The 26049-nt window shown below is 45.3% G+C and overlaps 2 protein-coding genes across 4 annotated transcripts in view; one reads left to right on the forward strand and one right to left on the reverse strand.

Annotated features, from left to right (window-relative positions):
• The window catches only part of GSG1 (germ cell associated 1), a 49177-nt gene extending 31035 nt beyond the window's left edge, over positions 1 to 18142 (forward strand). The window contains exons 1-7 of one of the 3 annotated variants that reach the window (XM_033163337.1): positions 3932 to 4008; positions 4111 to 4210; positions 9900 to 10224; positions 12963 to 13010; positions 14907 to 15059; positions 15641 to 15752; positions 17384 to 17720. In XM_033163337.1, the coding sequence (XP_033019228.1) occupies positions 9900 to 10224; positions 12963 to 13010; positions 14907 to 15059; positions 15641 to 15752; positions 17384 to 17720 (975 nt within the window). In that variant the 5' untranslated portion in view covers positions 3932 to 4008; positions 4111 to 4210. Of the gene's footprint in view, positions 1 to 3931; positions 4009 to 4110; positions 4211 to 7553; positions 7604 to 9899; positions 10225 to 12962; positions 13011 to 14906; positions 15060 to 15640; positions 15753 to 17383 lie in introns of those variants that run through there. The other 2 variants (XM_033163338.1, XM_033163336.1) reach the window with 2 other exon arrangements.
• A 5291-nt stretch (positions 18143 to 23433) lies between these two features.
• Positions 23434 to 26049, reverse strand: part of FAM234B (family with sequence similarity 234 member B) — a 32265-nt gene continuing 29649 nt past the window's right edge. Inside the window, exon 13 of the mRNA XM_033163334.1 lies at positions 23434 to 25791. Within this exon, the coding sequence (XP_033019225.1) occupies positions 25786 to 25791 (6 nt within the window). The 3' untranslated portion in view covers positions 23434 to 25785. The remainder of the gene's footprint in view (positions 25792 to 26049) is intronic.

Consider the following 26049-nt stretch of genomic DNA (forward strand, 5'->3'; position numbering starts at 1 on the left):
TTTTTGTTCTTTCTTTTTTTCAGAAAGCAATTTTTGTTGGGATGAATTTATTAGCAGCACCGTAGGGGGCAGCAGAGATCCTCACCTTAATATTCTTCCTCCATTCCTCCATTCCCTGCCCCATCCCGTCTGGCCACAGGAAATATTCATCTCAGAGCTGCACCCTGCTTTGGATTTGGACTGGTGTGGAACAGTGGTACAATTTTACTCCATGCTGTCCATCAGGTTGCTAGCTCTTGTCTCCGGAAGGCAGCCCTGTATAGGGAAGTTTTTAATGTTTTTTTGTTTTACTGTGCTTTTAATTTGTTGGAAGCTGCCTGCTCCTGGACAACCTGAAGTCACTCTGCTTTTTTTTTTTGTTCTTTTGGTCTTCTCTGATTTGGACAAAGCACCACAAATCAAACCCAGATATCAAGCATTTATTATTCTTATTTTTTAACAAACCTCAAAATCTCAAGACCTCACACTTTCCTATGCCCCACACATTTTTATACTTCTCTTTGAAGTCAGAGAAGCTCTGCAGATCTTTCTGTCAATCTACTGTTCTCTGGCCGGTCAGAGCTTTGCACCACCCAGTCAATCATAATCCCCAAAGTCCCAAAGCAGTTCCTCCCATCAGAGGGTGTTTTGGGTAAGTTTGCCAACTGATAATAGAAGAAAATGCCCTGCCCTGCTCTTGTGCCTTCAATGAGAAGTTGAATGCCATAGGTGAAGCTAGGGACACAGTACTTTGACCAGCTCATGTCTGCCACTCATATTGCTGTCAAAGGTTCAGGAACAGGGCTTGGTCCAAAGAGTTGGCTTGGCTACTCCAATCCTTGCTTGCACAGAGTGAAAGCATGTAAACCCAAGTGTGATTCATACCCTGTGATTCATGCACATGATTTCCATGGGAAACAAGCATATTTTTGATGCTACCTACAGCAGCTCGCACATGCTCAAGAGTACAGGCGTCGGCTTTCTGCAAAAGAGGAGCCTTGAATATGTGGATAGTGATGAGGAAGCCCCTGTAGCTCATATCAGCTTTGCTGGAGAAATAAGCCGAGCTACTTCCCACCAAACTGGGAAGCAGGGTGCCTGATTTGCAGGCCAAAACTTGGTTCATCCCCCTGTAACACATCCTCTCCCTTTCACTCACATGGCCCCTGGTCCCAAACCTGCTCTCTTTAAACCCCCCTGACTGGCCAGACCAGCAGCTGCAGAACTCCAGCTGCAGGGAGATCTATCTCCCTCCCTGCTCTGGCATGGGGCCAAAACCCCACATAGGTACCCTTGGGAGATCCCATTTCCCAAGGGCATCCAGGGGTCCTTGGGACCTTTTGTCCTGGCACAAGGCTCTGGAGTTTTCCCTCCTTTGATCTCCCCACAGCACCACTGCCAGGGATTGGAGGCTGGGTGAGTGAAAGTGCCATGGACTGGCCAAGTCAGGATGAGGACTTCATCATCCGCAACTCACATGTAATGTTGGTGAAATAAGTGCATTGTTCCCTTCCTAGAAATGATCTCTGTGCAGGAAAACTGTTTTGTTTGTGGGAAACAGACCTCACGAGTAATATCCAGTCCCAGCCAGACACTCCTCATTGCCCAAAGCCAGAGGAAGAGGAATTACACAGTACAAACTGTTGCTATAGCAACCACTACCACACCCACTGGCACAATGTGATTAAATTATGGGCTGGGCATTCCTGTTTTCCACACATAGGAAAACAACTGTCAGAATACCAATGACCCCAACACAATTGCTTGACTTGTTTTTACTACTCTGCAACAATGATTTCACACAATTCCCACTGTATGTCTGTCTATTCTAGAAACTTCTTGTTCTGTGATAGATAGGTATATAGCTTACCATTTTGCCCAGTTTGTATATTAGGGTTGCCCTTGAGCTGGTGCAGAGTGTCTATCCCTCACAGCTAAGTAACCACTGCCATCTTCCAAGTCCTTAATTCCTGACACATTGTGTTGTCTTCAGGGAAACGGGTCATGGGTTAGTGGCAGAACATCTGATTCACATGAAGAAGGTTCCAGATCTTATCCCTGGCATCTCCAGGAAGAGGTGGGAGAGACCCTCCCCTAACTGAAACCCTAAAGGACCACTGCAAATCAGTGTAGACAATATGGACAATCAACACAAAACTCTTTTTTTAATGCTTTATTGAATGACTGTACCCCCCTGCTTGCCCCCCATCTCTTTTACAAAAAAAAAGCATTTTCCAGATATGTATTCCCCGCCCCTGTTAACATAGTAGTGGCTTGTGTACAGCCAAAGTGAACTATCCAGTGAGAGAAGAATGTCTCTAGGTACTTCTTGTAAACTTATGTAATTCCCCTCCCCCCCTTTCCACTGAAGAAATCAAAGTCCCCTTTGGGCTGTACAGAGAACATCTTTCCAATGTTCCTAGTATTCTCCAGAAAGAGACTGCATAATTGGCAATTAAGGCTTAATAGCATGAGCTTCAGAAATCCCTGGTTCAAATCTCACCTCAGCCCACTCTCCCCTCAGCCTCAGTCCACTCACCACCTGCTGTGTGAGGATGCTCATATTGATTAGTCTGTCACAGTGCCCCGTTGCGCCTGAAGCGGTTTAGTCATGGCCACATGACCCACATGAAAGCTGTCTGCGGACTAACGCCGACTCCCTCGGCCTAAAGCGAGATGAGTGCCGCACCCCATAGTCGCCTTTGACTGGACTTAACTGTCCGGGGGTCCTTTACCTTTTACCTTATTGATTAGTATTGACCAGTAAAACTAACTTGCTTTACGGTGTTGTTGTAAGGATTACCAAGACTAAGTTCCCTATCCCTGGGCATATCACATCCATTCAAGTGACATAACTGAAGCTGGCAAGAGTTTCTTCGAGGAGCGCTTCTAGATTAGGACACAGCACCTTGTGCAAAAGTGGAAATCCTGCCGCTTCTGTGACATACTTCAGAATGAATGAGCAAATTTGGAAACAATCAACCCATGAGGGAAATGAGACATTTGGATCAGGACCCTCAGAAATTTGAGGCTTTGTTAAGACAGAGAAAGAGAGAAATGGGTAACGGGTGCTCACATTTCACTTCCGAGCTTACAATTTCACACGATGCAGGACCAAAAATGCCTATTGTGGCTCCATCTAATCTGCATATTTATGTAACTGGCATCTTTTGAGCATTGGAATGCCTTTCCCCCAATGTATAGGATTCTCACACACACACACAGCAACTCCATGATATTCTCTCTCTCTCTCTCTCTCTCTCTCTCCTTCCCTCCCTCCCTCCCTCCCTCCCTCCCTCCCTCCCCACCCAACCCACCCTGGCCTTTTCTTTTCTTTTGCAAAACTCTCTCACGCTCACTGTTGTTCCTTCTCATTCATTTGAATAAACTCTGGAGTCTACTTTACTAAGAGTAGACAAGACACACCCGGTAGGGGACCCACAAGACTTGGGATCTTTGTGGGACAACCCAAGGCTAAGCATCTTTTGCACATCTGTTGCCATTGCAATGAATGGCGGTCACACCGCAAGGCCTGGGGAGGAGGAATTGTGACAAACACCCCCCCCTTTGAATAATAAGCTTTGATTCCAGAGGTTTCTAATACCCAGTATTAAGTCATTTCCTATTTTTAAAATCTCCAGAGGGGTTTGATGCCTTTCATAGTAGGGGATTTGTGAAAGCCAATCACGTCTCCCCATCAAATGTAGTTACCAGCTAGAAATGTGCATCCCACGTATATTGCTGCTAAGGAAGGGTTAAAGAGCTAAATAAAGGTTACAATCTGAGTGGAATTACTTAGGGCTCAAGCAAAAAAACAAAACAAAAAAACACTGCCATTTGAGTCTGTCGCCAGCTTTGGTCTAGCAGTCTCAGTGCTATTGCCCTGGGAAGGATCCTTCCTTTGCAGAAGCCAAGGAGTGAAAAGGACCATCTCCTGGGAATTTTTTAACTCAAGTAGGCAAAAAGAGAAGCTGTAGGGTTGGAGGTAACCAGCGCCTCATTGGATAAGCTGTGAGAACAGCTGCCTGGGTATGGCTGGTTCTCTCTATCTCTCTCTCTGCATTTCTCTGTGCCTTGTCTTGTCCTGTCTTGGCGTTCCTGTTTGTGATGAAGTCCCCCATCTCTTTCCAGGGCTGCTACCAAGGACTCATCATTGAAGCACCACTACAAGAAACCTCCTGTGCCCCCCATGAGGAGCTATGAAGAGCTGTGCCATCTTTGAGAGTCACAGGTGGGGTGTTGCCCTTTGAATTGGGAGGGCAGGGCTGCCCGATTCAGCGCATCTCATCTCTACCCAGGGAGACCACTTGGGTCCTGCTTGTGGGCTTGCCATGGGGCATCTGTTTGGCCGTTTTGAGAATGGGATACTGGAACAGATGGGCTCTTGGCCTGATCCTGAGTGGCTCTCCTTGTGTTCTTATGACTAACATTGACTCGGTGTCATGAAGTATCACCCATTGAGACTTGGCCTCAATAGGCATATATAGCATCACGGTAATGTGAACAGTGCAAAGAGACAGCGCTGAAATGCTGAGTACAGGAAATAATGAGTACAGGAAGATCCTACCAGCATTTGTAGGATCGGGTGTTTGGGTGATCATGCATAAGGGATGCTGAACCTAACTTAACAATGACTATATATGTGTGTGTGTGTGTGTGTGTGTGTGTGTGTGTGTGTGTGCATATATATATATATATATATATATATATATATATATATATACTTGGATACCAAATGTTAGTACAGCAGCTGCCTGCCTGTCCTCCCTCCCACTCTCAAAATGGTGGATAAATGGTGCATTGTTTTCATATTTGAAACCATCATGCTAATATGTCAAAGGATCACCTTACATAGTGGAAAGTGGCAGAAGATGAAACTAGGGAGGGAACTGGGAGCCGCAAGATATGGGCACAATAAAGGGATTTTGGCTTTGTCTCTCAAAACAAGTATATTGTGAAAGCCCAATTCTAGGTGGATGGACACAGCAAAAGCAGGGAGATGATGCAGCAGGTTTTTTTCAAGATAATTGGTTTGATTATATAAAAATTCCAGGGTGAAATTCTAGGGTGGTATCACAAATATTCCATAGTCATAGAGGGAGGAGAAGGAGGTAAAATGCATTCAGAGAAAAAAAGAAATCCAAATGTTTTTGTTTGTTCCTTTTAAAAATCAAGAATTAAAAGGAGGAAAGAGTCTTTTACCCTTCCAGTGGTAGGAGAGTTTCAAAAACTGGAGCAAATGGGATTTCACCCCTCAGAAGGAATTGTAAGGAAGGAGTGCCACCTACTGTTGGGATAAATAACTGCCACTGTTTGCTTTGTATTCCTTTTTCTAGATATAAGTTTTATAAGTCTTGGCAGAGTTAAAATCAAAGTGCAGAAAAATGTAGCCCAGTTCCCCATCTGGTTGGCCACTTTGAGGACTGAATGCTATCCTAGATGGGCTTTTGGTCTGATCCAACAGGCATTTTCCTGTGTTCTCCCGCACCACTAGGTCCAGGGTCCACTGGAAATGTAGAGGCTTTGTGCATTTGAGAGTTTGTTTATGCAACAGCCTACACATTCAGGTCATTCTGCTGAGGGTGCTGGCAAGTGTTGGATAAGTGTGGACAAGGAGGATCTGTGCTTATGTGGGTAAACCATCAAAACAAATAGAATACTCTACCCCCATGTCTATATTATCTAGAGTTAAAGTAGCCTCAAGAGAACTAGTTCAGGGTTAGGGTAAAATTTCAGACCCTGTGAATCCCTCAGTCTTACTCTAGTGGTGCGGCTGCAGTGCCAGAAACCAATAAACTGCTCTGATTCCCCAGGGGAACACTAAATTAATCAGTCCTCCACTGAGTACACCAATTTAAAAAACACTCCCTACTCCAGTTAGATAGTTATGTAAGGCATGATGGCTACCTCAAGGACTTCCTAATCCCGTGTAATCCAACAAAAACTAAATTGCACACCTAGCAATTTGTGCAACTGTGTGCTCTCTGGTCCCTGTGCTCTCTCTCCAATCCTCATGTTAGAAATTTTGAATTAAAATGAAATGCTATCAGAAAGTTTAAAGTAGCGACAGTGCCAAATTTCCAGTCCTTGGAATGTGTCCGTCATCGTCGTCGTCGTCCCACATTCACATGACACGGCTCTAAGGTGGCCAGCTGCAAAAGAAGACAGGGCTCCTGCACTTTTATAAATTGTGTAGAAGAAAAGGGGATTTCAGCAGGGGTGGCTTGTGCAAGCTCTTCAGCACAGCTCTGGGCAGGAGTCCTGTCTTCTCTTGCACCTGAACACCCATGGGGTGTCTGGTCAGAGCACCTGAACACATGAATGGTAGAAGTGTGGATGGGGGAAGGTGTGCAAACCTCACCTCCAATGTCCTTGCACACAGTGCACCTCCCTTATTCCTAGAGAAGGTCTGTATGGGGTTTAAACTCACTTTTGCTGAAATGTAAGTAAACACCTCTGTGTGATCATGGACCCTGTTTTACCCTGATCACGGGGAGAGCTCTACTTGCAGAAGCCCCCTGCAGAGTTTCCCCCTTACAACAGATGGGGGACTACCCCCCCCACACACACATTTTCAGCATTTGCATATTCAGGCATATGACTGAAGAGACGGAGATAAATTTGCATCACAAATGAAACAATAACAATGTGGAAAATAAGTTTATCTTTACTGACCACTCACACCCCTTGCCTCTCTTGGTAAGGCTGAAGTTGTGGAGAAGCATCAGTGGCTGCCCCAGATCTTGTGCCATGGGCCTTTTACACCTGAGCTGAGGCCCACCAACTCATTCTGAACTGTTGCCAGTTTAATCGCCGCTGGTCATGAATGACTCCAGCTCTGTTTTCCCTGAAAGATTTGCTCCTGCAGTGAATGGAGGTCACCTCTTATGCTTAATCCCAGCCTGCAATACCAATCTTTCTCTCCATAATCTCCCGGAACAGCTGTGCTGTGATTGCATTGTGGATTATAAAATGCCCATTTCCCGCAAAACAGCTGCTGACTGGATGGGCAGCATTTAATAATCACTGAGGAGTCTGAATGGAGGGGGCGTCTGAGGTTTTTTTGGAAGGTGGGTGGGTAAAGGGAGTAGGAACATGTGTAAGGGGGGTCAGGATGAGTTTAACAACTGCAAACCTAGCTGGAAGATGTGCGGAGTTCAAGGCAATCCCAGAACCTGACATTTAGTGCCGCATGCACATTAAACTGCAGCATCTGGAAAAGCCTTCAGAAAGGTAATTGTCTCTGTCATACGTTGCAAGATGCTATAATTATTGCAACCCACTCTAGAAACTTAGAGTGAAGGGTGGGTAAGAAATATAACTTTGATGATGCTTTGGTATGTTATAAAACTGTTGCATTGGAGAGGAGGTATTCTGCAAGTGCCGGAAGTAATCTAGAGTGGCCATGTGTCCTACTTTATCCAGGGCACCCTCCATTTGAAGGGTTCTCAGGGGCCAGGTCTTTATTTGAAGGCACCCTGAATTCAAAGGTCTGTCCTGTCTAAATCTGGTTTAAAAGATAAGAAACCAGCAGGAGAGAGAGGAGCAGGAGCCTTGAAGTGGCCCATGAATGAAGACTGACTAGGCATACAGATCCCACCCAGTGACAGTCTTCCCCACAATGGTGCGAAGTGTTTATTATTGAAATTAAAGCAATTATTTCTAAATTCTGCGTATATGCTTATTAATTAGTACAGGCAGATTTTAATGCAAAGCGGGGTCTCTTTTGTTCTCTTGTTCGGTGATTTATAAGTAGCAACCCTCAAGTCAGAGGGGTTTCCTTCTGACCTCCACATAGATCTTGATTGGCTTCTGGTTCCCAGTTGGACTCTGCTGGCTCTGAAGCCTTTGTGTGTTTGCAGAATTCTTGTACAAAAATGCATGGCCAGTATTGGGTGGGAATGCAAAGCCACGTGGCTGCCTCAGAAAAGATCAGGGAGCAGGAAGGGTAGGTGATAATCTGCTCAGAGGTTTTTCAAATGCCTTGGATCCTAAAATAAGTTAACTCAAGGGAGTTCGCAGAAGTCAGGATGGGGGAGAAATTTGGTTCAGTTCACTTTGTGATCCCACCTACTTTGCAATTCCTGAAACAAGCAAGGAACCAAAATGTGGTTCCCTTTTGAAATCCACACTTCCGTGAATGTTGCAATGCAGTTTTCCATCATTTTTTAAACAAAAATGTACATATTAGGGGAAAGATTGGATACAAATGCATGTCTTGATGAAAACAACATGCAAAACTGCATTGAATTAGAGAAAATTGCTGACAAAAATGTATTTATTAGATATGCACACTAATATGCTGACAAATTTCCATGAGGGTTGGTTTTTTAAAAAAATAAATAAATCACAAACTGATGCATAAAGGTGGCAACCAGACTTTAGGGTGAAGGGCTGAAAAATTAAGGAATATTGAAAACCTGTAGAATGAGTTTGTACCTTGGGCAGAGGGGGCTCTGCCTGTTGTCCTGCTTGGTTCAGGCGTTGCAAATTGAGTTCAGCAAAGGTAATGCAGTGGGGAGCCTTCTCCAAATGCTTGGGCTTCGCCTGTCTGTTCAAAACCTGATGGTGCAATTGAAAGAATGGAATGTTAATTGCACGAGTTTATTATCCATTTACATAGGGCAAGAACTGTATATGTGTCACTGTTGGTGCAGGGTTGAGATGGGGTGGTCCAGTGCCAAGTCCAAGATAGTTCTTTACACACACACACACACACACACACACACACACACACACAGCGTACCTGGCCTGGATCTGGCTGCTCTTAGTGGTGCTTTGTTCCTCTTGGCCCTTGCTTCCTCTCACTGTGCACCTGGCCCCAGCCGTCTCTGCTGCACCTTCACCCAGTGTGGGTCACTCCATCCTCTGCTCTCCAACGTCCCCTTAGTCCTCACAATACTCCTCCTCTTCATGCCTGCCCTGTAGAGTGTTGTGTTGACCCTTGAGGCTTGCCTCTCCCTTCCTTAAATAGGGCACTACTATCATGGCTGTGAGCATTTCCTCCCGGCACGGCTGTGAGCGTTTCCTCAGGCATCCCTCCACCTTCTCTCCAAGCTGCTGACTACATGAACACAGCCACTCGCTTCCTCGTCTAGGCAAACAGCATTATTCTTCCCTCCTTGCCCGCCTATGAGCTCAAGTTGACAGCAGCAGTGGAGGGAGGGGGGCGTTTGGACTCCCTTCTTGCTTGGATCAGGCCCCTCTGGTAACTCTCCCACTGGTCCCCTGCTCACTCCCCAGTCCCTGCTGCTGCCTCCCTCTTACAGGTCTCCCATATACAAACTCATCCTGGCAACTTGGCATAGGGCACTCTTCACCCTTGCAATCACTCTCCCCCCCCCCCCCCAGCAAGCCTCTCCTGGGTGATGCTTGCCCTCAGTGCCAATCTCGCCCCCCCCTCCCCTGAAGTGTCCCCATGTCCCCTGCCTTTGCTGGCACCCTCTTCCATGCCTTCTGTGTATGGCGAATCATGGGGCACAGGCTGGTCCCTGACAATATGTAGCTAAAAAGAGAGAGGCTTGTTTATTGTTTCTGTTTGTTGGTATGTCGGTTGCACTTAAAGGCAGTGTATTTCTGGGCTCCCAGCTTTCCATCCATGTATGCCAGCAATGGGAGCATGTAGACCTCTAGATATTGTTGGACTCCAACTCCCATCAGCCGCGGCCAACATGGCCAATGCTCAGGGACAACATGAGGTGTAGTCCAACAATTTCTGGTAGATTATAGATTCCCCATTGCTGGTGCACGTGACAGGTCTTCTTCCAGGAATGCTCTCCATTATGTTGTACTGTCCATTATATTGCTGAATGCAGTTTGCAATGCCTGAAGCATCAGAGCTGAAACGTTTCCCCCTGATATTGCTTTATTTCCTTATGAATCCCTGGAATTGAGGGAACTATCTTGCTTGCCTCTTGCAGATGAAGCTTTTGAAGATCCTCCCTTGGCGTCGTGCTGTTCTGGCAGTGGTCCTGAACCTGCTGGCTCTCAGCCTTTCCACCACAGCCCTGCTGGGCAGTTATTGGTGTGTGGGGACACAGAAAGTCCCCAAGCCTTTGTGCGGGAAGACTAAGAACACCAAGTGCATCGGTGCCCCCATGCCTCCTGACGGAGGGGCCAGCAATTCCTCTGCACCCTCCCAAGATGTGGTGCACTATAGCTGGGAGACCGGGGACGATCGCTTTGCCTTCCGGTACTTCCACACAGGCATGTGGCTTTCCTGTGAGGAGAACATCGAAGGCTCAGGTAATCTTTCCAGCCTGCTTCTTCATTCATTCACTTCCTTTCTGCCAAAGCACTTAAGGAGATTGACATTTTATCATAACATAAGAGACAGAACACAAAAGGTACTGACTCTTTCATACTGTTGCATAATGAAGTTACATAACGACCAGGGGGGATGGCTCTGGGAGAAATTGTTCTGGAAATGGAGGAGCCAAATGGCAATTTGTCCCAGCCAAGCCAATAGAGAAGGAATTTCTGCCTTTGCTTTCCCACTGAGGCAGTCAGTCAAAGGGTGAAGCTGGGAATGAGGACTTCTTCCTTTCATAATATTGTTGCACACCACCTCAATCTCTGAGCAGTGCAAGGAAATGAGTATGGCTGCCAGCTTTTCAGTGCAGCAGGGGTGGGTTGACCCGTGACGCTCCAGATGTTGTTGGACTCCAACTCCCAACAGCCCCAGCCAGCATTGCCAATGACAATGGATGTTGGGAAATGCAGTTCAGCAACATCTAGAGGACCACAGGTTAGCCACTCCAGCAAAAAAAGTATGTCTGCCAGGGAACTTGCACCAAACTCGATTTAGGAACTATAGTGTTATACTAGGGGGGGAAAAAACATTTCTTCTCAAAATTAACTATGAAGATGGGGGAATCTGTTGCATTGTGCTGACTGTGGAATCTGAATGGTTCCTGCTCAGTTTATCAACCCTTTTCTTACAGTAAGAAGAGGGCCAATTTAATATGGTTTTAGTTCAATTCCCATTTTTGTCATCCAGCTAACATGGGACCCAAACAGCTACCTATAGAGCACTTTGCTTTCCTCCCTCATTGTGAGGTTTTTCTGACACCCTGGGAGGAGAACCAGCCCCATAAAATCCTATGTCATATAGTCATGCTCTTCAGGAAGCAAGCTCCATTGAAATAAACATTTTACACTCCCACAATGCATTTAGGATCAGGGTATGAGTAAGCAGGGTCAATTTTATTCAATTGCCCATGAAGTAGTACACAGAGTCTCAATGAAATGTGCAGCTGTCGCAGAACGGGAAGGCATTCTGAACACCAAAAAGCTGGGTAAAATGATACAAAGGGACTTGGAGAGATTAGTTTTGCAGGCAGCGGGGGTGGGGAGGAAAACTTACAAGATAGTGTTCAGCTGGAGAGGACAAAATAACTTTCAAAAGGCAAACCTATATCTGGGGAATACAATCTGCAGAACCAGAAGCTTGAGAACCAATATAGTTAAGAAGGACTTTGCAGCAGAGGACGCACAGGTTGGACACTTGTTTATAGCCTGATATAAAACCACAGATAGACTTGGCAATTGTTGACACTACATATTCAAGGCTACAACTTGGCCATTTTTAATCCATCTTAATCCCTTAATATTTTTTACTTCCTGGAATTTGCTTTAGTAGAAATGAGAATTCTTAAATTTACTCATATTTAAAAGAACTAACTGGCCAATGCCAGTGTTATTTTGTTTCTGTGTATTTCCCAATGTATTGATCAAGTGATACATGTTGTGAAAATAAGAACACACCCTCCAATATTTCTCCAATGAAAACAGGGAAGTCCTATTTAATAATAAATAAATAAATAAATAAATAAATCATTCTATTTATACCCTGCTCATCTTTCTGGGTTACCCCAGCCACTCTGGGTGGCTTCCAACATATATAAAAGCATAATGAAACATTAAACATTTAAAAAACTTCAGCCGCCTTCTAAAGGTTGTACATATAGTTACTTATCTCCATAACTCCATACCCTCCAAAATTTATCCAATGAAATTGGTGATCTCCTAAGGAAAATTGGGAAATTCGAGGATCAAATCAGAACCCAGGACAGCTTCTGTAAATCCAGGACTGTCCCTGGAAGATAGGGACACTTGGAGGGTCTGTAAGAACTGTTCCACAGAATCGGGCCAAAGGCCTATCTTATCCTGAATTCTGTTCTTAAAGTAATGCCTTATCTTCAGAAGATTCACCTTGAGGAGAAGACTGCAATCTGGTGCACGCTTAATGAAATGAGTCTATAGATCTTAGACTTCTTCCTAAATAAACATGCATAGGATTGGACTGTACTGCACATGTCTCAGATGACATCCAGTGAACTACCATGGATCTAAAGCCCTAGTTCTCTGGGCTGCTCTGCCCCCCCCCAACAGGCCCATGACTTCAGCCAGCAGCAAAAAGAACAAAAAAATAATGTGAACACATAGGGGTGGGTGGACATTTGAGTGGAGAGGGAGAGATTTTGAATGAAAAGTCCATTGACTGCAAAGAATCAGCTGAGGAAGTAGAGCTCTCTCTCTCTCTCTCTCTCTCTCTCTCTCTCTCTCTCTCTCTCTCTCTGTGTGTGTGTGTGTGTGTGTGCATTTGTGAGTGGGGGGGGGAATGGACAATCAGTCATGCATTCTCCAAGGATTGGCCAAGGGTGAATGTGGCCCTCAAGCGAAAACAAACAAAACCATTAGCCACAGCCACATCCAATCCTGGCGTACATTCTGATCAGTATTCTAAACTGGAGATGGTTCTTGCATTTCAAATGGATATTATTCCCCTCTCCTGCCTACCTCATAGCATAGGGCTGAGAACTGGAGAGACAGCCAATGGCAGCCATCCGTTTACTCTTAGAACATAGAAGAACATAGCCCAGAAGCAATCAAAAACATGTCAACAATATAATCTAGATTTAAGAGCTGACTTTTCCTTTCTGCACCCCCTGGGATAATTTTATCATTCTGTTTCCTTTTAGATGAGAAATGTCGCAGTTTCATTGAACTTTCACCTCCAGCAGAGAGAGGTAGGAATAAGTCCCACCCCAGACTGGTTAGAACCAGCGCAACCTTCAGAATGGGCATGATCCCATGATCAAGAACAGCTGTATCTGGATATTTGCCATTTGTTACTTTTTGGCAAAGCACTTCTGTCTCATGACATGCTTCTGTTTTATGACTTTTGGTGCTGAGACTTCTGGCTTCTCCTTTTTCCGGTTTCTCCTTTCTCCAGTTTTAACAAAAGTGCCCATAAAAATAACATGGATTTATTTGGGTTTGGTGCCTAAAATGGCAATGAAAACATGGTTAAGCAACATGGCTGAACATCTGAGATAGCCTGAGTAAATGCTCAGCAGTCTAAGATTGAGCAGTCTAGAATTATTATTATTATTATTATTATTATTATTATTATTATTATTATTATTATTAGGTGTGGGTCAAAAGTTAGTTGAATTTAAATCCCACTGAAATCCACAACACAGTTAATCATGACTTATATTCCATTGAATTTAATGAGAACTAAATAAATAAATAAGCATGGGTGGCGCTGTGGGTTAAACCACAGAGCCTAGGGCTTGCCGATCAGGTTGGCGGTTTGAATCCCTGCGAAGGGGGGAGCTCCTATTGCTCAGTCCCAGCTCCTGCCAACCTAGCAGTTCAAAAGCACGTCAAAGTGCAAGTAGATAAATAGGTACTGCTCCGGCGGGAAGGTAAACGGTGTTTCTGTGTGCTGCTCTGGTTCGCCAGAAGCAGCTTAATCATGCTGGCCACATGACCTGGAAGCTGTATGCCAGCTCCCTCGGCCAGTAAAGCGAGATGAGCACTGCAACCCCAGAGTCGTCCGCGACTGGACCTAACGGTCAGGGGTCCCTTTACCTTTACCTTTAAATTCAGACAAGTTTTTTTTCAGGATGCAACACACTATAAGTTGAAACCTGCCAAAAATCCCAGAGTGTTTTTTTTAAGCAGGTCAATGTTGGTCATTCTCTGATCAGCAGGCCTCTGTTATATTTATTTGAACTTATTTTCAGTACTATTAGGATCCATATTACCATATTGCTAATACAGGCCTTCCCTTCCATGCCTATCCAAAGGCTCAAACAAGCTTCATGTAGCTTAAAAGACATGGCAATTAGCTGATAGAAATGGTGAACTACCTTAACTCCTCCATGTTTAAGATCCTGAGGCCTGCTGTGCTCACTTCTCTTCAAGCCTCTGTACTCCTAATTTCATCTTATAATTTGGCTTTCACTCCTCCTGACTAGGTTTCCAGATCCTGCTCTTTCCAATTACCGGTACCTGTGTTGTTGGTCTGAGTGCCATCTAATGACTTGTGTGGAGTTCCATTCCAGGGCTGTTATTTTTGAGCCATTGGTCTTTCAGTAGAGTGTTGTGAATGTCTGGCTGCTAAATAAATAGAGCAGGCCTGTGCACAGGATCCCTGGGTGTCCTACTGGGTCCCTGGGTGTAGAGGATGGTCCTTTATTTGAAGAAGCCCTCTTATTTGAAGGGCTACCTGGTTTAAAGGTAAAGAACCATACGAAGGGTTGTCCACCACCAATTAACACCTGGACAGCAGACTGAGCAGGTGCAGTCTTCCTTCCATGGTGAGAGGTATGTTATTCATGTTTAAATTGTGGTCACTGTTTCTAAACGCACATCTATACAAATGGAGTAGCAAACACAAATTGAATACAAATCTGTGTCTTCTGTATGGGACAATGAATATCGTCTGTTTTGGTGATGCATTAGTTGACCATCCCAGCTGCACATCTTGCAACCTACCAACTTATAAATGCAGTCTATCAGCTATGTTTACCTTACTGGTTTGGCTGCCTTCCAGCATAAGAAGAAGAGAGCAGACTTCAGCTCTGCCAGCCTATATCCCTGACTGATTTGTCTTTTCTGGTTGCACACAATAGGCATCCTCTGGTTGTCGCTTGGATCAGAGATGATTTACATAAGCTTGCTGCTCATTAGTTTCATCCTCCTGCTGGTGGAGATGTTGTACACAGGGAACCCAGTTTGTGGGCTGAAGCTCAATGCCTTTGCTGCTGTCTCCTCTGTCTTGTCAGGTGAGTGCCTCTCCCACTTTGCCATGGATGAGGAACTGGGGGGATTCATTAAGAGCAGGGCAGAAGCAGCTGGGAGTGTGAGGGGAAATGAAACATGAGAAGCTGCTTTATTTCAAGTCAGATTATTTATCCATCTAGCTCAATATGATCTATACAACGGATAGGGAACCTGTGGTGGCCCTCTAGATCTTGTTGGGCTCCCAACTCTCCTGACCATTAGCCACACTGGTTGGCGCCTGATGGAAGTCTGAGTCCAACAAATATCTGGATGGCCACAGGTTCCCCATCCGTGGTCTACACTGGCAGGAAGCGGTTCTTCAGAGTTTCTGATGGTGAGCATTCCTAGGTGTAAAGGAGATGCTCTATTTCTGAGCTACAACGTTCCCCACAAATGAAAGGATGGAGAAAAATGCAACAGAAAAAGGGAGTAAGAGGGAAGGACTGAGAACAGAGGGGCATTAGAGGCTAGAATTATCTGTTAATCCCATCAGAGAAGAATTTCCTAAGAACATCAAGCAAATGTTTCTTGTACCATCTGAATTGTGGCTTTGGGTGGATGACCTTCTTTCCTTTCTCTATAGGCCTCCTGGGGATGGTGGCTCACATGATGTACAGCCAAGTTTTCCAGGCAACTGTTAACATGGGGCCAGAGGACTGGAGACCGCACTCATGGGACTATGGTTGGGCCTTCTAGTATGTGCAATATTAATTTACTAAAATACATTTGCCACTTTTCTTTTAAACAACAACAACAACACTTAATTAATTAATTAATCAATTAATTAATATACTTCCCTATACTCGCGGGTCTCAGGGCAGTTCACAGAATAAAATCAAAATATAAAACCACAAAATATACAATCAAAATAAAAGTAACAACCCAATAACATAGAAAGCTACTTTTACGGCCCCCTCCAGACTGCTGATTTACTGCAGGTGTCTTCTGCAACATGTTCTCGACCCAATAATGCATTAGTATTGGGTGAATTTATTCTCCTTTAGTTTCTTCTGAGATGCCTCCCCAATGCTACCACATGTTGCTGTCTGGAGGGACAATAGCATAACACAAGCGCAACAAAAAAATAAACCAGGACTTTTGCACACAGCCAAGGAAACAGAGTTCTTCCAGTGGAGTATTGCACACCCCTAATTTTCACCAACTCTCAGCCATTTGCCAGGTTTGTCAAAATCACATGTAAATTGTGCAGCTGACTCCACAAGTGTCCTGAGTGTTGAGCAAACTGCCAATCCTGGCTATTAGCCCCAAACTGCAGAGACAAAATCTGATGCAAAGCCCTGTGATCTTCATCCTTAATAACAAACTAGGGGGCGAGGGACAAGTCGTCAGTACAATGTCAGTAAACAGAGAAGCATCACAAAGGCGGACAGCCCAGAACTGGGCCTTGCAAGCAAGAGATGGTTTTCCAGAGGGTATTTAAATCGCCCCGGAATGATTTGGTGGGCTGGGGTTTTTGAAAACGCTGTGAATTAATTTTTTGAACATGGGTAACTAAGGGGTAATTCACATGAATTAAAATTGGTCCTAGCTGTGAGGCAAGTACAGTATGCAGTACTCTGTAAAATATATATGTCATCAAGTGAAGTGCCGCACTTTGATTGCTGTATCGAAGGGCAGATCAAGTTTGTGAAGAGGGGCCATCATTCCGCAGTAGAGCACATGCAGACAGCTCACGGTTTGATCCCCACCAACTTCAGCTTAAGCCAGGGATGGGGAATTTGTGGCCTTCACATGTTCTTTGATTCCAGCTCCCAGCAGCCAGTCAACATGCCCAAGGACGGTGTAGTGCAATAGCATCTGCAGAGCTGTAGGTCATGAGCTAAATCAGGCTTCCTCAACCTCAGCCCTCCAGATGTTTTGAGACTACAATTCCCATCATCCCTGGCCACTGGTCCTGCTAGCTAGGAATCATGGGAGTTGTAGGCCAAAAACATCTGGAGAGCCGAGGTTGAGGAAGCCTAAGCTAAATGGTCTTGGGTAGATGGCTGGGTATGATGTCTGCCCAGGAGCACCACCAGCCCACAACCCAGAGCCAGATGAACTATTGGTTTGACTTAATATAAACCCCTCCATGTCCTTTTTATTGCACATTCATGGTAAATTGTGCTCATGATGCTGTTGGGGAAGTCACACGTGAGCCCGCTTACACCTGCAAACCTGTTGGGGTGGTCACACTGCTTCGCTTCCAAGCAGTGCACACCCTGTAACTTCATCCATCTGCCACTGTTAACTAGCAGAAGAAATGACACAAATAAGACCCTTCTTCTCCCCTCCCTCCCTCACCCTCTCTGTTTTTCTTTTTCAGTATGGCCTGGGCCTCCTTTACTTGCTGCATGGCCTCTGCCGTCACCACCCTGAACACGTACACCAAAACAGTGCTGGAGTTCAAGCGCAACCACCAGAAAGGCTGCGACGGGAGCCTCGTGTTAGACCAGTCCCAGCACCACCAGTGCTTCTTCCCGCCTCAGTACCAACAGCGAGAGCCACTGGGCGGCTTCTACCCGCACCGAGAAAAGCTGCTCCACTCCGTCTCCGAAGGAGTCGACTTCTACTCGGAGCTGCAAAAGAAGGTGCTGCAGAGGGAGCCTGACCTAGAGATGAACGAGGTCCTGGGGAAATCTGGCGGGGAGGATCCCTGCTAGGATGGGGAGAGAGAGGGCTCAGTGGGACAGTCAAAAAAGAGAGAGCTCTAAACCAAGCTTTAGCCTCTTCCCCTCGAAGTTCTCGCTTCTTTTCATTTGCTCTGCTGGGGAATTCAATGTGGGTGGGAGTTAGGCAGTCACTGACATGGACGCATCTGACCATAGGAACCTGCCTCTTTCCATCTTGCTCAGCGCTGTCTGCACACACTGGCTGGCAGCAGCTCTCCAGGGTTTCAAATAAGGGTATTTCCCAAAGGTACCTGGGGGTGCCAGGGACTGAGACTGGGCCCATCTGTCTGTGCTCTGCCACTATGAGCCAGATATGAAATGGGATGTTATTCAGGCCTTCACATTGGGACTGGGTTTTAAAATACATGAATAGCCATGGAGGGGAATCAAATGGGGACCATGATTTAGGGGAAGGGTGCTTTAAGCCTTCACTCTGGTCACAGTCTCACTCCAAATCAGGGGGGGGCTATTTGCAATGGGGAGGAAAACTCTTGTTGGTCCCAATGGTAGCCTTCCTCCCACTGCAAATAGCAGGCATGTGAGTTTAGAGTGTGACGATGGTGTGGCGGAATAAGGCCTGGTTCATCAGGGGTTAACCTATCACTCCCATGTTAGGTAGGTGTTCCCTGGGAGGCGGAGCTACTGGGCATTCTAAAAGGAGGGGGAACAACCTAGAAAGGCGGTTGGGGGTTTGGCAGTTGGGTGTGGAGGTTTAGAAAGAGAAACTGCGAGGTTAGGCTTTGGGGAATGGGAGGAAAGGTCATTTACCATTGCTAACGGGATGCAGGAAAGATTGTAACTGAGCTGAATTATATAAGAAGATTTGTACCAGTACTGACTCAAGATATCCATGTTTTCAAGTTACCTTAATAAAGTTAAAAGTGTTTAAACGTTCGCTGACTGTGGCAGTGCGTCAGTACCTCTAGAGGTGTGGTTGAGGGGAAAAGCACGAGAGGTTTCCTTGAGGTAAAAGGGACGGGTGGCTTATTTACCTAACACACAGAGGACTGGGCAGGGAAGCCAAAGGTGCCACGCAGTTGCCAGAACGAAAGGGCAAGCTGCAGCAGTTTGGGAACCCAGGGCGGGAGATCCCAAGGTGGCAGGAGTTTCACTTTAAGAACGTAAAGCACTGAGGTACCCCAGAGACACTCCCATATAACCAATGAAGGATTCATCCTAGTGGACAGTGAAAGCTAGGGAGAGTCACGGTTGGGGAAGAATCGAAAAGGGTGAGGGAGTGGGATCCCTCACATTTATTGGTGGCAGCGTCGTGATCCGTAAACAACACCCACACGCCTGTTTAGTTGAGAATCAGACAACTGTATTTTTTCTGTCAGAAAAATGGCTCACCTGAGGAAAGCTAGGGAAGCTAAGGGTGATGAGAGACCCGATGAGGCGGAAACCAGAGAGAACCCTAATGTAGAGTTAGAGATGATGAAAATGAAGTTAGAGATGGCCAGAATTGAAGCTGAAAAAGAGAAAAATAAATTGGAAGCTGAAAAAGAGAAAAATAAATTGGAAGCTGAAAAAGAGAAAAATAAATTAGAAGCTGAAAAAGAGAAAAATAAATTGGAAGCTGAAAAAGAGAAAAATAAATTAGAAGCTGAGAAAGAGAAGGAGCGTTTAGCTTCAGAAGAACGGGTACAATTAGCGAAGGTTGAGGAAGAAAAGGCTAAGATAGCTGCTGAGGAGAGAATGCAATCTGAAAGAATACAATTAGCCAAGGTTGAGGCAGAACGGGAGAGATTCGCTATGGAGAGAGAATTGCAGTTGGGAAGACTGAGGCTGGAGGAGATACGGCTAAGAGCAAAATTATCTCAGAGCCAAGATAGTAATGAAGTCACATTCTTTACGCCTTCACAGAAAAATAAACTGTGGCAAGCTGGGGAAGGAAAGGAAAGACAAGAACCCAATCCTGTCAGACAATCCGAGTCTGATAAGTCTCCTCAAAAGAAAATTACGTGCTTCTTTTGTGAAAGTGAGAGTCACATACAAAATAAATGCTCTCTAGTGGTCAAGGCACAAACTGCAGCTGCTGTTGCGAAGCCAGTAAAACTGTTACTTCAGACGGATATAAAAAACCTTCCGCAGAAACCAGTCCAGGAGCCAACGTATAGTCAAACCGAGGCTACTGCAAAAGTTATGCAGGTCTGGAGATCTGAGGAAGAGGTTAATAAGGAATTTTTGGAGACTGTCAGAGTAAATGGACAAGAGTTAGTGGGACTACAGGACTCTGAATCGGAAGTTACCCTGATGAGATCTAGTTGTATTCCTAAGGAACAATATCTCCCAAACCAATCTTACAGCATAAAAGGTATATGGGGACCGGAGTTTGAGGTGCAGGTAGCGGAAGTAAATATTCAGTATCAAGATTTCAATGGCAAGTGGACAGTGGGTATTTGGGATGATCTGGAGGTTCCTGTTCTGATAGGCAACGACCTAGCCAACCAGAGACCTCAAATACATGCTATCACAAGAGCGAAACAAGAAGCCCTTGTGGGTTCAAATCCTGCCATTACTGCACCAAACACAGAGCCTGTGGGAGAGGAAGTACTGATTACGCTACCGAATGCACAGGAATCTAGCACCCAGTTTTTAGTGGAACAGGGGGAAGATGAATCTCTGAGAGACTTGTGGGATGAGGTGCAGGGTCCTGACTCTGAAGTGACTTTAGAGAATCCCTGCCTGTCTACTGCAATAGAAGGGAGATGTCATAAAACAGCCAAAAGGAGAAAAGGTGCAGCCAAGTGGAAAATGAAAATAGCCAAAAGGAGAAAAGGTGCAGCCAAATGGAAAATAAAAAAAAAAAGTTGGTTTTGCCCCGGAAATACCGACTACAAGTTTTACAGTTGGCACTGGTGTCACCCATGGCTGCTTATCTAAGCATTAATAAAACCAGAGACAGAATAAAAGCGTGGTTTTATTGACCCGGAATGGGACTGGAAAGGAACCCATTGGGAACGCGGACGTCTTAACCTATCTTCAGGAACTACAAAGTGATTTACAGGAACTCAAGGAACCATCATCCTGTAATTTAAAAAGAGCACAACTACGTCAGAAAAGATGGTATGACGCACACGCAGAGATCGGAATTTCCAACCTGGTGACCAAGTCCTGGTGTTGAGGCCCAGACGACAGCGGAAGCTCGAGGTTTCCTGGGACGGACTCTTTAGAGTGATAGCAAATGTTATTCCAAATTAGAAATGTGTATAAGTGCCAAATTAGTTGTTATGGTGAAAATAAGATACAGGAAAAGGTAAATTATTTGTTAAGTTAGGTTGCAACATAGAAGTTGTGTACAAAAGGGAAATACTATGTTGTTGGTTGTGATTAAGCTCCAATACATTGCTTCGGCATTGTTTAAAATGTATAACTATGCCTATGCAATGACTTTGGGGGTGGGACGAATGTGGCGGAATAAGGCCTGGTTCATCATGGGTTAACCTATCACTCCCATGTTAGGTAGGTGTTCCCTGGGAGGCGGAGCTACTGGGCATTCTAAAAGGAGGGGGAACAACCTAGAAAGGCGGTTGGGGGTTTGGCAGTTGGGTGTGGAGGTTTAGAAAGAGAAACTGCGAGGTTAGGCTTTGGGGAATGGGAGGAAAGGTCATTTACCATTGCTAACGGGATGCAGGAAAGATTGTAACTGAGCTGAATTATATAAGAAGATTTGTACCAGTACTGACTCAAGATATCCATGTTTTCAAGTTACCTTAATAAAGTTAAAAGTGTTTAAACGTTCGCTGACTGTGGCAGTGCGTCAGTACCTCTAGAGGTGTGGTTGAGGGGAAAAGCACGAGAGGTTTCCTTGAGGTAAAAGGGACGGGTGGCTTATTTACCTAACACACAGAGGACTGGGCAGGGAAGCCAAAGGTGCCACGCAGTTGCCAGAACGAAAGGGCAAGCTGCAGCAGTTTGGGAACCCAGGGCGGGAGATCCCAAGGTGGCAGGAGTTTCACTTTAAGAACGTAAAGCACTGAGGTACCCCAGAGACACTCCCATATAACCAATGAAGGATTCATCCTAGTGGACAGTGAAAGCTAGGGAGAGTCACGGTTGGGGAAGAATCGAAAAGGGTGAGGGAGTGGGACTGGGTTTTAAAATACATGAATAGCCATGGAGGGGAATCAAATGGGGACCATGATTTAGGGGAAGGGTGCTTTAAGCCTTCACTCTGGTCACAGTCTCACTCCAAATCAGGGGGGGCTATTTGCAATGGGGAGGAAAACTCTTGTTGGTCCCAATGGTAGCCTTCCTCCCACTGCAAATAGCAGGCATGTGAGTTTAGAGTGTGACGATGGCAGCAGCAAAAGCCACCCCACCATGCTACGATTACCATCTGGACCACCCTTGTCCCCGTTCCCCGTCCCCCGCTGCCGCCGAGCATCCTCGCCATTTAAAAAATAGAACACAGCAGGCACGCAAGAGCTAACAACAGGAGTACCATCACATCCAGCTTTGTTCTGAGGAGGTGCAGGGCACTGAAGCTCAACACTGCTGCACAGCAGGAAGTGTTAACTTGAGATGTTGAACCACAGAAGCGAGTGACGGCATCTAACCCTGATGCAAAGGAAACTGCAACGTGCACAGGACTTGGTATGTTAATTAAACAGCACAATCGAAGTTCCTGCTTATTTGGGATTGTAAATCACTTTTCTAGAGGGAAATATTGCAGGGTGGTAAACCTTGCTGCCAAATGCAGGTGTGTGAAGAAGGCATTGGCATCCCTGCCTTAGATTAAGTGTGGTCCACTCTGACTAATTTGATCTGCTGAAACACGGCCGCGCTGGCTAGCATTTGGATCATAATAAATCAAATTCCTGTTTAATAAAACCCTGGAACTTCTGAATGAGCAGGTGCTCCACAATGAATGATTCTTTGCTTGTTTACAATTTCTAACCATCATAACTTTTGTGAGATTTGCATCCAGGTAGGAGGGAGTGGGCGGATGCAAAGAAAGCTTAATAATTCTCTTGGTTGGTTTCAACCCAAAACATCCCGATAAACCCCATTTTTAAAATCAAGAGAGTTTCCAAATGTATTTTAAAAAATATTTCTTAACTACCCTTCACCAGAAGATTCCAAGGCCATGGAAAACAGCTTGAAAAAACTATTGACACAACTTCTAAATGCAATGAATAAAGTGGCATAGATGTAAAACACCAGCATCAGATAACAAAATAAAAAGCAGGTCAAAAAGGCAAAACTTTAAAAGAGCAAAAAGAAGACATCCCGGAGGGACAAGAATGGGAAGATGTTCCCACACCTGTGTGCCTCCATTCCTTTTTAGTAACCCAGTCTCCCTCCAAATATGGTTCCCTCTCCATCACCATCTTGATGCCTTACTTGTGTGAAAGGGTACCATGGGAATCAGGGTTAGTCCCAGAAGGAATCACAAAGACTAGTCAATCTGCAGCATGCACCATTCTGCTCAAAGAAAGGGGAGTGTTTCATGACCGACACATGGGTTCATGCACCATGTAAGTCCAGTTTCTCCTCAAGGGGTGGGGTGGAGGGAAAGATTGCCCTGCGCCCAATCCTGGGCAGAAGTCTGTCTAGGTGTCACAGTGCAGTGGGCGTGCTCACCATGGTGGATTCACCAGGAAAATTCTGTACATGTTCATAGCAGGACTCTTGCCAGAAGGTATCAAGTCCACTTCAATTCGCTCAAAGAAGCTAGGAAAAGCAAGTCACACACCAGAAATGTGCTGTACATGATCTTTATTTATCCCATCATGGTTCACAGTTCAAATAATATACAGACAAGATCGTTATTTAAAGTGCACACAAGACGTGGAGGGGGGTGGGAATTCACATTATGGAGGGCCCAGTGTCACCAAGCAATACAAACCAAGTGGATGCATTAAAGGACGCAATGGAGGGCATGTACCATTTCAAGTAGTGATGTTGCAACATTTGCCAGCTAGGGTTGAGGAGCATGGGAGTTCTACCTACTGAGGAAACTCTAGAACCAATTTGTATGCCTTGAGCGAATACCTTTATTTCTAAGCACGCCTAGGAGACGGCAGGGGGAAGATAAGTGCTATAAGTTGTGCTAGTATTTAGAAAAGTATAGACTCGTACTCCTATTCTACTTATACAAACTCTTCAAAAGCTCAGGGATTAAAAGGGGAAAGGTGGAATGAGGCCCTGCCTCAAGGATTGGTATCATGGTGAAAGCTAATGAAGAAGAGACATTTACAAGAGATGCAATATGGCTATGTACAGGTTGTAATTTGTGTGGAGCCAACAAGAGTGGCTTCTCCCTCACTGTTACCACAGCACTAGTCCTGATCCAGCACCAGCGGTTTAATCATTGGGAAAATATAGTGGAGGGAAGGGAGACTTTACAACAAGGATGTAAAAGCTTGCTCTGACTTGCTACCTCCTATTTGCAGCTGCATCTCCCAGTGCAAAAGCAGTCAGCAGAGCAATAGTGGAGTACATCAGATTGCAGACTGCTCCTGGTCTAATTAATTTTGTGGCTAAAGAAAATAACTGAATTGTGGGACATGGCTGAAAGAGTGAAGGAGTCTTGTGCCATGTAAAACAAACCATTTTTGCCAACAGGCGAAAAGAGAGGAAATCCCAACAGGCTTTTATTCCCAGCTAGAAATGAGGAATATCTTAGACAGCTTTAACACAGGGAATGGGGTGTTAATGAAGAAGCTGTTTCAAAGCTTTTGTGCATTGCTCCAGGAACATAGTTGGTTTCCCCACACACAATGATGAATCACAGAGCTGCCTATAACAACACAGCCTGAGGTTCTCCTGCAATCAGAATACTGGGCAGACTAAACATATTCAGGAGAAAATTTAGTTTTGGGCACAATCCAGTTGACAAAGTAAAGATAAGCCTATCTAAACAAACTCCTGTTCCATAGGGTGGAGAATGTATATTACATACATCCCTCTGCCAGGTAAGAGATGCTCCCATAGGATGCTCTATGTATACTCTAGCCAACAATAGCTTCTAAACATAAACATTATAACTGGGTATTCCTAGTGACTTGGTCACAACACCTGCTGACCTGTTTTTGCCAGAGGCAGAGCTCAATGCTAATCGTACATCTTTGTGTAGATGTTGGAACCCTTCTTGAAAAGAGACAACACTTAGTAGGGTTGCAGTAAGCATGGGGCATTGCAAGCCCATGGAATGTTTCAGGCATTGCTTGTTTGCCACTACAGACAATCTACACGAGCACTGCAATGGAAGCTTTGTTATCCTTTGGTTATACAAAACTATGGTAGACCCTCAAACAGGTGATCCCAGCATGGTTCAGAAAAAGGGAGATTTGAGAACGGGACACAGACTTTTAGTTAAACAGCACCAAACCCAGCCTGGCTCCGACCGAAGGTAGGAGTGTATGCAATCGTTCAGCACTAAAGGGCACAATGCCTCTCAGGTTCAGGAGATGTGGGGTGGAGAGAGGAAGAACTGAATGGGACACAACAATGACCATAACCCAACACCCTCCAGATCTTGTTGGACTACAGCTCCCAACATCCCTGACCACTCTGGCTGGAGCTGATGGGAGCTGAACTCCCATGGATCATCTTTGCCCAGTCTTAAAACAAAAGAGAAGGAAGAAGTGAAAGAACCCAAAGGATGAAAGTTATGAGCCAAGGCCACGCCAGCAGAATGCAGAGTACATTGCTATGCATTTCAGATAAAGTAGGAGCTTCCTGAAACACTTCATAAATTAAAAATACAATATATAAATATATACACCACACATATATATATACACAAACACACACTCTAGTGTCTCTGCATAAATTTGTATGTTCAATCTACCCGGAAGGAAAGATATAGGCAGGGAGCAGCAATGAACAGGTCAAGCAGCATTCCATCAAGTCAGGATGCCAGAGGGTCACCGCCAGTCCAGCCTCCCAGCGCTAGGTGGCCATTCACAAGGGTGAGTAGCAGCTAGTCTTTCAGGCTCCTTCCTTAACTCACTGAATGCATCACGAAGTCTGGCTAACCACCTTGGCCTGCTGATATCGAGGCCCACGGTTTTGTCACGTTGCTCAGAAAGCCTGAGGAGGTAAATGGCTAGAACTGGGGGGAGAGAGAGAGAGAGAAATGGGTGTCAGTCAGGCACACCAAGGCTGGCTGCAGGTTTCTGTAAGGCCTTAGGCCAGAAGGGCAGGTGCTGCTGCTTTAAGTGAGGCACAGTCAAATCAATGAGAACAGCAACAGTGTGTCAGGGGGAGGGCAAGACCTCCTCTCACTTTGCACCAAGCTGAGTCAGGTTGTAGGGAGCCCACAAAGGCCTACTGACTCAGAATCTGCATGGGGGGCCCTAATGCAAGGGGA

The sequence above is a fragment of the Lacerta agilis genome, chromosome 10, assembly GCF_009819535.1.
Source record: "Lacerta agilis isolate rLacAgi1 chromosome 10, rLacAgi1.pri, whole genome shotgun sequence".
Taxonomy (NCBI): domain Eukaryota; kingdom Metazoa; phylum Chordata; class Lepidosauria; order Squamata; family Lacertidae; genus Lacerta; species Lacerta agilis.